The 13,570-nt window shown below is 38.7% G+C and overlaps 1 protein-coding gene across 2 annotated transcripts in view; it reads left to right on the top strand.

The window, feature by feature from the left end:
* Positions 1-13,570, top strand: part of ipo13b (importin 13b) — a 46,548-nt gene that overhangs the window by 7,306 nt on the left and 25,672 nt on the right. For both annotated transcript variants that reach the window (XR_008356581.1, XM_053489009.1), the window contains exons 2-3: positions 7,533-7,658; positions 8,607-9,217. Coding sequence is in view for 1 of the 2 variants with exons in the window: in XM_053489009.1 (XP_053344984.1) it covers positions 7,533-7,658; positions 8,607-9,217 (737 nt within the window). In the remaining variant the exon portion in view is untranslated. The remainder of the gene's footprint in view (positions 1-7,532; positions 7,659-8,606; positions 9,218-13,570) is intronic.

Below are 13,570 nucleotides of genomic sequence, written 5' to 3'. Positions count from 1 at the left end.
AAAAAATAAAAAATTACTGACTAACCGCATTCCCAGTCTACGTATTCTAAATGCTAGTACGCGTTAAGCTGTTGTTACAGCTGGGTGACAAAGAGGGGGGGGAGGAAACATAACATAAAGTGTCTTAGTAACCACAGTAAATAACAAGTCACAGGGACATTCTCCCTGAGCTTTGTCCTAGATTCTACATATGTCTGAGTATAAGGGACTAATGAGCACCAGTGTTTTAAAGAACATTCCTGCACTTGGTATTTTAATGATGATGGAGTATCGAATGTCTGTCTAAAATCTCCCAGGTGTTTAATAGGACGAGATCTGGTGACAGCATGTAATATTAGATCATTTTTCACACTCAAACTATTTGGGGAGATTTTGCACAGACCTGGTGGGAACTTGGTAATCATGATTAGTCAGGTTATGTGTGTACTGATTTGTAGTGACCCATTCTCCAAATTCCCAGGCCTTCCTCAATTGAAGCATGCCTGTGTGTTTGTTAGAGCAGAGAAAACATTTACATGCAGGAAATCTCTAGGCACAATTAGAGCTAAGGCAGACACACCAGCTTTTTCTTTTCGTGTCGAACTTTAAACTTCATTATAAAACAGTTAGTTCTGACCGAGTAATCCGAATGGACAAGAGGCATTCCACAAGTGGTGATAGAGGGTGACAGCACTGGGTTATTTAACTATATGTATCACTCTGCGTCACAGGTGTTAATCGTTAATTACACTAAATGTCGGTCGCAGCATGGGTGAAAGTAGCTTTCTGAGGAGAAAGCTGCTACCTGCCAAAACCCACATTTAGAACCAGTTACAGAAGCACTTTAAGCTGATCGTTTTATGTTATTTTAAACAACACTTTGTCTCCTGAGTAATTGTTTCTAAGTTGTTCTAAATCACCTCCAAATTGAAACATCCATGTTTATGGCTAACGTGATTTACAAAGTTAGCTCCCAAATCCTTCTCCAACTCCTGATCAAGGAATTGCTTATTGTTGTGTGTAACAAGGGATTGTTTACCCTCCATAGTGCATAGGGCTTTCACATCACAGCTTGTTAAATCACTTGAAAATGTGGTCTGTAGTATGTGTGCTCTGAAATGGTTTTCATTAGGTGAGAAGACATGGAAGTTGACAGCTAAGTTTTTTAAAACTCCAGCTGTGAGAAATACCCTTCAATTAATTAATTATTTTGATAGCTATCACAAAATCCCTTTGTTGCACTTGTCTTCTGATTTGAAGTTTTACTGTTTCCGTATGAGGGAATAATTTCTATGATAATTTCTATGATGCTTACAGTTTTCTGGGATTCTTAAGGGCCATTATGCCCTATTAGTAAAAAGGTTCAGCAATCAACAGTGATTGTTACAGAGAGCTGAAGTCTGTACTTCGGATTAAACACAGAGGACGGCTATCCAAGGCTGTTGTGATCTTGTGTAACGATGCACGTCTTCACATTCTTGCGCACTGCCAACACTCTGCGAAAACTTTATTTTGAGCTGTTAAAGCATCCTCCCTGTAGTCCTGATCTTGCTCCATTGGACCTTTACCTGTGTGGTCCCTATGAGCATAAAGAAGGTGACCAACACAAAAATGAGAGGGAAAAATTATGAAGAAGAGGAATGTTTTTTTCTTATATTTTTTGTTTGTTCTCTCACACTGGAATGTCCAAAAATGACTTTAAAGTAAATTTTGCCTAGTAGTTCACCTTTAAAGCTCTTGTATTTACAGGGGAAACCAAAAATAGATTCTGCTGATGAAATCCTTAACGCCAGGACTTTTATTGTTAACCAAGGTTGTATCTAGGGTTGTCTCCAAAAGATGGAAATGTGGTCCATGCAGTGCAAATGATCATATCCTGGTCTGCATAATTTGCTAATTTTAGGCAGTTGTGGAATTAAGACATTTCTTGAAGCACTCATTATGGTGTGTGTGTGTGTGAGAGAGAGAGAGAGAGAGGGAGAGGGAGAGAGAGGGAGAGGGAGAGACAGTTGGGGGAAGGGGGTGTTGAAGATTAAGCTTCACTAATTATATCTTGCATGGTGTACTGGGAATTGGTTGTCCATAGCAACATGAGGTGTGTTTTTTTTTTTTTTTTTTTTTTTTCCCCCACATGGAGTACTTGTAAGAGTCAACAAGCACACTATAAAGTCTTCCTTTACACACAGGGGAACGAGTGGAAACGAACAAATGAAGCTGGGACACTGTGCTCTTTAAATAAATATTAAACAAAACAGCAACAAAAAGAAAGATAATGTAGACTTTGAACAGTGAATTGTGATATAATAATTTTAGATTGTGAGAGATTAAAACATCTTCACAATGTGTTTTTTCCAGATAGCAGTCATCTATTTCCTGTGATACCAGTCATCAATTATCTTGCTTTTGGTTTGTTAAATAGTTTTTTTGTTGCCCTCTTCCTGACAGGCACACAAACTACCCAGTTATAACAACCAAGTGATAGCAGTTGCTTATTTATGTACCTGTATGTCAGTTTTTCTTTAGCAAAATAGCAGCATGGCTGACAACTCAAAAAAAAAAAACTCAAAAAAAAAAAAAAAACATTTGCTGATCCACTGGATTTTGCACAACAGCCTAGAGATGGGTATCACCAGTCACCAGTCCCCTCCCGATAGGATATTATTATGCTATACCTAGGTGAGATTCCATAAGTATCAAGATTTTGCATATATCCCAATGTGATATTACATTTTCCTCCAATTTTGTTACAATGTTAAACCATAAAAGTTTAGTTTTACATAAAATTTAATCAAACAAAAAGCGACATTGGTATTGAGCAGCACAGATCTGTCATCATTCATTATTATTATTTCTAAACAAACTTAAATAATTAATTCCTCCGACATGGGATGAAAATGTTTAAATAGTTCAGAGTGTACCACCTGTAGAATTATAAAGAAACTCCTGAAATGCTCCAAAGTCTTAAAACTCAACTTGACAGTGGACATGCAGGCATGCACGACGTCTAATGCAGTAATAAGTGGGTTTTAAGAATAATTCATTTAGAGTTTGAGAAAAAGACAAATCCGCAGTTTTTACCATGCATGATTTTTTTGATAATGAAACGTCATAAAAACAGGTTTCCACTGTGGCAGTCAGAAGCTTCTGTGTCCCATACAAAATCGGTTATTTCTGCCAGGATTGCATTTAATGCAATCGATTACACATGCTTTAAGGTATCTAGCATTTCTATTTATTTTTTTTATTTAGATTGCTTCATCGTAGCAGATGTTATTACAGAATATCAGGGCCTCTTTTGAGTGAATCAACCTGTGTGTGTATGTATGTATGTATGTATGTATGTATATATATATATATATATATATATACCCGCCATATGCCAGAAAAAAAAATCATTAATTATTCCAACATACCTACAAATTCAATTTAAAGACAGAAATGTGGGAACGGCTCTCGTTTGTAATCTAGGGACTGCTCGTAAATATTACAATAAGATAAAGAAGTAAAAAAAAAAGACAGGATTTTAAACAAACAAGGTTCTGTTAAGAAGTATTTAACAATGTATAACTAAGTGTGCTCCGATCGCTCTGTCTTGATTTTTACTGATCAGTTTTTCTTAAAGGGGTCATACAGCACTACATGCACTATTTTAAGCTGTTTGGACTGAACCGTGTGTTAGGAGAGTGCGTACACAACCACTCTACGATGATAAAGAGCCGCCCAGTGGTTTTCTTTTCGTTTATTACAGTAACATCCCCCTTCTGAAATCAGGCCAATTGCAAAAGCCTGTCGATGTGACGCCAAACCGACAGAGGCCGCTCCTGCACAAGTTGATTGACACTAGTGTTTTAGCAAAGACCCGCCCCGAGTGAGAAGAAGCTGTCGGCCATTGTTTTTTCGCCGCTGGAGCAAAATGACGCCTAAGCGAGTATTGTGTACAGTTGTTGGGTGTAATAGCGAACACAGCAGTCGTCATTCACTACCTAGGGTTAGTGACCTAGGGTACCTACCTAGGGTTAGGTATATGAGCCACTGAGGACGCAGTGGCTGAATTTAGTTTTTAAAGCTAACGTCCCCGCCGATTTACCTAAATGCGTTCATGTTTGCACTACTCATTTTTCACCAGACTGCTTTATAAACGCGGGTCAATATAAAGCAGGTTTTACTAGGAAGCTGTTCCTAAAAATGGATCTGTACTAACGCTTCGTGTTCCTGCTTCATCTTCAACAGGCTCGGTAAGTGTGATTTATTTTACTATGACTCTTTGCAGATCGCCTTTTCTAATAATCACGATGAATGCGGAGTGTAAGTTAACTTACACTCTCATAGAACATGGATATGGCTTCTTCTCTATGTACATCCGTCTCTATATAATCCCTAATCGCCCGTTTATAATAAACAATGCATTGAGGTGATTGTCTAGTTGCAAACTGTACGTAGTCGGAAAACTATATTATGCTTACCTTTGTTATGTTAGATGGTTTATAACGATGTCTGTCGAAGATTAAGAAGTCATATAAACACATCAGTAAACACATCGCGTCCGTATCTCTCTCGGTAAGTTTCTCCGCTTTTCTTGTTGTTGCTCGCGGCAGCGCAACAGCCTGTTAATTCATGCCCATGCAGTGATGAGAAAGACAAACGGGTCGATGCATGTCCATTCTTTTAATTTCTGCGTTGTCAGGCGATATTACAAACTTCCGCGTAGGTTCCGTACTTAAATCAAACCAAAAACGACTGAAGAAAACAGACTCGGGCTCTATAATCCATAGTTTTCCAGTTTGGACTGCATTACCCACAAAGCACTGCGTTGTGGCAAAGTTTTGTGGGTAATGCAGTCCAAAGCATTGCCCGCACTGGACTACACTTCCGTCGCTATACCCGACGTGTCACGCCCCACAGAACGGGGGGGGGGGGGGGTCTCAGCAGAGGTCACGAGCATTTAAATTAGCATGTACTGAAACAGGTTGCTGAGAACAGAGCTAGTTTTTACCAGGTAAAAGTAGTGTTTTTTTTACACAATCCTTTTGAATTTTTAATTAACGTATAATACAAACTTTTCATTAGGACCCTAAAGATCATATTAAAATTTAATGAAAAATATAATGTGTAGGAACTTTAACTGGCCAATCACATATACTGATATTATTGTGATACAAAATATGTGACTATACACGCTCATCGTGTTGTCAGCCAAAGATTAATACCAAGTCTCTTCAAAAGACATAAAATTTGCAATACCCAAAGTAGAACAATGCAGCATTATATTTTGAGTGCAGAAACATCTGCTGCAGAGTTTTAAATTGTTATTCATTGATGCAACCTTGTTCCATTTGCTACACGTTATAATAACATAATATAGTAGGACAGTTGGCCCCAAAAACCCTGATCTGAGCATCCCTAGATATGACAGTGTTTATTATTTATTTTATTTTTTTTGATGTCATCATTCATATGGCACTCAATACAGAAAGTAACTCTGCTCACCAGAGCTCAGCCAGGCAAGCTCCTATAAAATGAATTTTTTATTTAAGTATTTTTAAAACATTTTTAAAAATGTGATGTCTGTTTTTTTTTTTTTTTTTTCCCCAATCCATTAGCTTGTTTAAAATTTGCCAAACATCACTTCCACCACTTGTTTGTCGTCACAGGCTGTTTATAAATAGTAATATTCTATAACTGATGAGTGCTAGTCTGATGCACTGTGGAGAGTCGCTGTGATTAAGGGCTGAGTGCCGAGCGCAACAAAAGGACACAGTGAGTCATCAGTCCAGTTCACTCCAACCTCTCTGTTAGTGGATCAAAGTCATTCAGAACAAGCACAGACCTAAGCAGCTGACATATGCGACAGAACCAGTGTAGCACCGGAGGTTGCCATAGTAACATTGCAGGAGAAATGCTGAGTAAAATTTCCCCATTTCTTTTGTTTCATTGTTCCCTTTGTTTGTGGGGCGTTTAAGTCAAACCAGCCCTCTTGATTGTGCATAATATAAAAACACAGGTATACAAGTAAAATATCTTAATTTCTTGATATAATCCTCAGCTATACTGAATACTATAATGGACTTATTCCAGTTTCACTAGTGCTCAGATACCATTAAGGTGGAAAGATTTCTCACTACACCAGAGCTATGATTGGACATCCAGGCATTCTGAGTTAAAACGTTCCATTATCTCACTGCAGATTAGCTGATTATCTTCTGTGTCGGTCAAAGGCAGTGCTCTCTTAGTACCCAACATGCACTTACCTCCCTGAAATGCAAATGTTGATGAATGATTGGTTGTAAAGTTCCCATAGACAGACGTGTCTCTTTCACAAGTTGATATGTTATCCATAGATTTTTAAGGATCTCCTGCTCCACACTGAATGTTCACGAAACGATTGCAGTTAGCCCTCAGCCGGGATCGCCATTCATGGACACACGGCTTTCTTTAAAACGTTCGAAACATTTAAATGTTTTTCTTCAAATAAAAGTTTCATCACAGTACAGTGCTTAAAGTCTTCTGTAAATGTCAAATGGTTTTCTGATTTTATTAATTTCTAGTTCTTAAAAAAAATGCTGTTGTAGTTTTAAGGTTTCTGAACCAGTACCCCTTTTGTACATCTATAATGTAATAAATTAAAGGGACATATAGGGATCATAAGGAAGCCTTCTAACAAGGAGCTTTAATTTGCCTGCACCTTCACTTTTCTGTGGTAGAGGTGACATTTGTCATGACTCGGATGGGTTTCTTTTAGGATTCAGAACGTTTTCCAAAGATTATTTACCATTTTCCCAAGTGTTCCTAATTCCATAATGTTACTGAATCTGTTGCATAAGTATGACTTCTCTTCTCATTAATTTTTTAATTTGTATTTCTTTTCTTGATGTTTAAATCATATTTTTTATAGCAGCCTTTAAATGTCAACACTTCATTCTGCACAATGTTGCTTAGAGACTTTTGACATCTGCAGCTCCTGGGTTTCTCGCTAGAGCTAACCCATTGATTCACTGTTTGTTAAAGTGATCAGAATTACCTATTCATCTTCTAAATATCTATTAACTTGATTGATCCTAAATGTTTCTCGATTCTTTTTGTAAAACTTCTGGTGTTTGATATTTTGAGGTATCTTTTCTTGTGATTTTTTTTTTTATTAATAAAAAACCTTATTTTAATCTGTTTTCTTCATCTTTTTTGTGTCTGTAGTCATCTCACCTTCTATCTCACACACTTATTTTCTTTCTCTCGCTCTTTCAACTCTCAGCTTCGTAACTTTTCTTATCTTGCCTTTTAATTATGGTGCTCCACTGATGAATTTCAGTCTTTTATCCAAATTATAGCACATTGAGCTAAATGAGAATTGATATCAGAAGTGACAGGAATGTTGTAGTTTTGTTGTAGGAGTAGCCTGACACGTTTCCTATTTGAATTTGCAAATATAAGACGAAAAAAAAATCCTACTTTTATGAAAAGAATAATTGTCTCACTCCTGAGGTTTGTATTTCAGCCACATCACACTGTCTGACTTGTTTCTTCCTCTGTTTTTTTTTTTTTTTTTTTTTTTGTCTCAGGCTCTGCACCAGCTGTATTATGACCCCAACATTGAGAATAAGAACCTGGCACAGAAGTGGCTGATGCAGGCTCAGATCTCACCTCAGGCATGGCAGTTCTGCTGGGCTCTGCTCAGTCCTGACAAGGTGAGAGCAGTCTGTACCAGATGTTTTGGTTCTCTATTAACTTTCTCTCCTTTGTTGAACTTTTAAACTTGATTTTGATCTTGTGCATTGTAATCCTTGGCATTGGTCGCTCATCTCAACCCGACTATGGTTTATTGTTGTTTTCTCCTTTTTCTTATTTCTACTTCCCATAATACTACTGCTTTACTTCATGCCTATTGTACCGAGCCCCTAAGTGGTCAATTATTATTTATTTTTTTAGTTCCAGCTTAAACCATGTACTTAAATGCTTTTACAAAAAATGTAGGAATTATTCATGTAACTTCATGTACATGCTTTTGACCACTTCAAAGCTTGTAATATATGCACCGAGACATGTTTCCTGTTGTTTACTTTTAAAGGTATTTAAATTTTTGAATAGCCTGTTCTCGTCCCCATTGTCTGCCTTCTATAGTCACTGCTTGGCCCCCAAAAATTATTCAGCTGCCTTAAGCTTTAATTGCAGGACACAATGTGGTGTCTAGTTTAGTACATTTAGTACATTCAGGTTGTGAGCTGACTTAATTTTAAATGCCACATAATATTACTGACCACATTAAGCAACCCCAGATCATAACACTGTTTCCGGAGTTGTGTACTACGGCCAGTATGCATGATGGGTTCATCGCTTTATGCGCTTCCCTTCTTATTCTGACGTGCCCACTTCTCTGAACTAATCAGACCACATGACCTTTTTCCATTGCTCCAAAGTCCAAACTTTATGCTCCCTAGCAAATTTCAGCCTTTTTTCGTATTAGTCTGGTTTTCTTATGGGTACGCAGATGTTTAGTCCCAATCCTAAGAGTTCATATTTGCTCTTATTTTAATTATTGAGATATTACTGTCTCCTGCTCTGTAACTATTATACATTAACAAGATTGATCTGATTAAAATCAAAGTCTTTTTCTTTATTTTTATCTTCTTCCTTAGGTCCCAGAGATCCAATACTTTGGCGCCAGCGCGCTACACACAAAGATCTCACGCTACTGGGGTGACATCCCTGCTGAGCAGTATGACACCCTCAAGACGCAGCTTTTCTCCCAGATTGCCCTGTTTGCCTCAGGCTCTAAAATTGTGCTGACACGGCTGTGTGTGGCCCTGGCTTCACTGGCACTTAACACTATGCCCGAGGCGTGGCCTGGCGCTGTTTCAGAGATGGTGCGGGTCTTCCAGGAGGAGGGAACCACTGTGGACGGGCGCGCTCGCTGTCTGGCGCTACTCGAGCTCCTCACAGTGCTACCCGAGGAGTTCCAGACAAGCCGGCTACCTCAGTACCGCCGAGGGCAGGTGCGGGGTGCTCTGGGCCGAGAGTGGACATCTGTTTATCCGCTGCTTCAGCAGCTGCTGCGTCAAGCTGACTCACCAGCGCCAGTGAAGGCACGTGCACTTAAGTGCCTCTCTAGCTGGGCGCTGCTGGATGTACCGCTCAGCGAGAGCGAGGGTCTGCTGGAAGCCGGTTTCGGTGCACTCAATGATCCCGAACTGTTTGATGCTGCCGTGGAAGCCATCGTCAACGCCATCTCGCAGCCTGACTCACAGAGGTGAGTCTCACACACAGAGTTTATCATTATTTATCGATTACATTCTTTAATTAGAATGTAGATGCCAGGCTTAAAATGCAGCAGCGCAAAACCACTTGTAAAACAAGGATAATTATTAAAAATGTATCTTCTACAGTGGTGTGAAAAACTATTTGCCCCCTTCCTGATTTCTTTTTCTTTTGCATGTTTGTCACACTTAAATGTTTCTGATTATCAAAAAACGTTAACTATTAGTCAAAGATAACATAATTGAACACAAAATGCAGTTTTTAAATGAAGGTTTACATTATCAAGGTGGGAAAAAAAAACTCCAAATCTGTATATGAGAATACAGACTTGTTTTCCTTACACTGGGCAGCCATCTTTTGCTAAAAAATACTAATGATAATTCAAGCTGAAGGTTCAAGAAAAACAACGTCCTAATTTGCATTAGGTTTTTCAGATAGATGGAGATGAATAACCTTCATCTCTGGGTGTTTGAGCTTAACACATATGGCAAAGGCAAGACTCCAGCACCTCAAAACAAACAAGCCCACTCCTGACGTCAGTCTACCACACTCCTATCAACACCTCAGTGTGCCACATGTACACACTCACTTGCCTCTCTGATCATGAATGAGTCAGAAAAGCAATAAAGAGGAAGCATGGTGTGAATTTTTTTATTTTAATGAAAAACTTTTCTTCTTGTTCTAAAGAAAATCAGACATATGATCTGGGCTTGGTTATAGTTATTATTATCTGAGGGAGATTAAATTATTTATGAATGGTCAAGATGAAATCTGTAGAGAAACAAAGACTGTAGAATGTGACAAGCATATATATTCACACACAGACAGACCTGAGACAGGAAGTGATGAAGCAGAGCTGAAATCGAGATACTTCAGAATAAGATTGGAAAACGCGGTAGGACCTAACGAGTCCAATCAAGAGACCGTAAGAAGGTGAGGTGTGTGTCAGGGGATTAGGCTAGCTTCTGTTCCCATGGAGATAGTGAGGTAGTGATGTCTTGCGCTGTGGTTGGTACAGCTGTGATAAGCTCGCCCCCACTACCTCTATCCACCCCCTCCTTCATTCTGAGCACAAGACAGATGGAGAGAAGTGAGGGATTGGGCATAGAGAGGTTGAGCAGGGACACTGTGTTGTTTGTACATGCCCTCGCATGAGGACCAAAGAAAACAGATGGGAAGGGGCATCCTTCCTTTTGTGTTCAAAACTGAAGTGACGGCTGTCTGTCATCACTTTTTTTGTTTTGTTGTTTAAACATTTTGTTTGCTCAGGAGCTTAGGGAGATTTGGAAATGTATTAATATCTGGTTTCCTCTTATATTGCGTTTAATAAAGGGAGCTGGAAGTAAAAGTAAAATGGCGAAAAAAGTAAAAGCTACTTGTTTTCCTCCAGCTCTATGCACAAATACCTTTAAAAACTTGGGCAGGTGTAACATCGTTAAAACATGCCTAATTAATGCCTCCTCCAATAGGCACGTAAGCAATGAACCTAGATCATGCTACTGTACAATAAAAGAAGGTAGCCTTGTCTGATGAATCATGTTTTCTTTTACAACATGTGGATGGCAGAGTGTGTGTGGGTCGCTTAGCTGGGAAAGAGATGGCATCCGTATGCCCTCTGAGAAAAAAGGCAAGCCGGCAGAGGCAGTATGATGCTCAGGACAGTGTTTTGCTGGAAAACCAAGGGTCCTGTAATCTATCTACTGTTACTACACATAACGCCTACCTAATGTTGCTTCAGACCATACATGCACCCTTTTCTGGCAACAGTATTCCCGTCTGACAGTCTCCTCTTTTAGGAGGATAGTGCACCCTGCTTGCCATGCTGCAAGAAATGTTTTTGAGGAAGATGACAGAGTTCAAGGTGGTGCTTAAGCCTCCACATCTCAGTCTTATTGAGCATCTGTGAGATGTTTTGGACAAGCTAGTCTAAGCCACGGAGTATCCACATCACAACTTACAGGATCTGCTGCTAATGTCTGCTAATGTGGCGTAAGTCCAGTTGTGAATTTTCTTTGCTCCTAAATATTTGTTATAATACCACTAAAAGTCAGCTGTCAAAATTCTCATAAACACACTCCTAAACCTCATGAAAAGACCCCCCAGATGAGCTGTTATAGCTGCAATGGGTGAGCCAACATCATATTAAACCCTGTGGATTAAGAATTGGATTTTAAACAAGTTCATATGCATGTGAAGGCAGACGAGCCGAATACCTTTGGCAATATTGTGTGTGTCTGTGTGTGCGTGTGTATATATAAAATCTACATGTACACTATAAAATATAGGCAGATGGATAAAGCTATGTATTATATAGAATAATTTTAAAATGTTCCTTTTTTAAATGAATTAAACATTGTAAACTTTTGTTGGCTGTGTTGTTAATTTAGACCATGCAGTTTCCTCTTTTATAATATGACTACCTTGTGTGTTATTACTTAGTTAATTTGCACTGCAGAGATGTGTGTTTTATATGCAAAGGAATAAAGCCTATGTTCCGTTCCATGATTCACTCTATATTAAATACCTTTTATTTTTTGGACAGCTAATTGCCTCAGTTTTACCTCAGTGGTTGCATGTTAGGTGTTTTTTTTTCAAATATGAAACTCATGACACTTTTTAAACACTTACTTACATTTGTCTGAGATTCTCTAATAGAAGGAAGGCAAGGCCCTCTTTCTCTATTGTATACCATTATTGAGTTGGAGCGGTTGTAAGTTTGAGTTGAAGAAAAAAAATATGACGAGATGTCTACAGGACGAATAGGGTGACAGCCTGCGTGGTGTTTGTACCAGCAAATCAAGATCTGTCAGGAGACCAGCAGGACTGCTTTTAGTCCCAGTGGGGTTTGGGAACACACAAATACGAACACACACACAGTGAGCAGATGGGGCTTGTGGCACTTTAGGACTGAGCTCAGACTCAGTGTGTGCTTGTTATCCATGTGGTCCCCTAATGCACCACATTCTTTCCTTCGCTCTTGTTAAATGGATTTAATACTCCAAATTGTCAATCTTCTCTGTGCACATTCTTTCATCACTTTTTGTCCCAGCTCTCTCTTTTTGCTTGATGTTATTTCTCCTACCAGCCTAGCCAAATGCATCTTGTTGCCAGGCAACTTGTTTCATGTCTCCTGGTTTCTGAAGATAATTGCAGGGTTTTGGGGCTAGGAAACGTCTAGAGAGAGGGACTGAGTGAGACCAGGAGTGGGAGACAAGCAGCAGGATTTGTATGCAAGGTCAGGGTGTAAAAAATCAAGTTCGCTCAGAAATGGCAAGGAGCAAATGGATGTAGACAATAGGACAAAGGGAAAGCAAAAGACCGATATGGATGTGTAGTACATGGATGAACAGAAGATGATAGAAGATGGATGATGGCAGAAATAGATGATTCACTCATCTGAACAGGCTGTAGGTATTTGAGGTCATGATGTTCTTCAGTGCTTGAGGATATTGACATGGTTGTGAACCAGAGAAGTTAAAATCTCCCTACTAGCTCTCTTTAGTTTAGTAGATTAGAACCTGTCTTGAGGTTGTATATTAGTTTCTCCAAGGCGTTGGCCGACACTGTTTTGTTCTACTGAGTAGTTTTATATGTCCATAATGACGATTAAACACTTTAATCTCTCTACGGTAATGCACTATTTTATGAGGCAGGTAACCCAAGCATAAGAGTTTAAATAATAATGATTTGGAAGCTTTTAAGAAAGCACTTCTAGACTGACTTGTTTCTAAAATATAATAAAAATGAAGAAGACTGGGATTATCTAAAAATTCTAAAAGTGTAAAAATATATTGTATAGATCAGCTTAAACAAATCTTTATATCAACACTTTAACAGAAGTATATAAAAGATCCATATTTACAATGCCATTTCCCCCAATTTTTTTGCATTTTTGTATTATGTACTATGCAAGTTGCAGCCTAGTGTGTTTTCTAATTTTGTTTTGTTAGCCATTAATTCCATGACATCTAATTCCCAGAAAAGACTTTTCGATCCAAATAATATATATAATTCCTCCTCATAAAAAAGATTGTTCACTTGATTAAACTTGCAGTCCTTTCAGTCTTTTCATCACAGTTTTCATCACATCACAAAGGATATAAAATCTATTAAAGCATTGGCCGCTCTTCCTTCTGCCCTGATCTATAATTTAATCTCTTCACGTAGTATTGTTAAATTGGGTATGATGTTTTGATTCACTGCCACACAGCAGTCCAAGAGAAGGAGTGTCTTTAGGCGAGAATTTGTTCTATGTTGTGTCTCCACACATTATCGATTGGGAATGACCTTTAGCCTGTGAATTATGGGAGAGTATATCAATTCTATACAATTGCACTGAGTGCTC

This window comes from Clarias gariepinus, chromosome 27, assembly GCF_024256425.1.
Source record: "Clarias gariepinus isolate MV-2021 ecotype Netherlands chromosome 27, CGAR_prim_01v2, whole genome shotgun sequence".
Classification (NCBI taxonomy): Eukaryota; Metazoa; Chordata; class Actinopteri; order Siluriformes; family Clariidae; genus Clarias; species Clarias gariepinus.
This window is presented reverse-complemented; position numbering and strand designations above follow the sequence as displayed.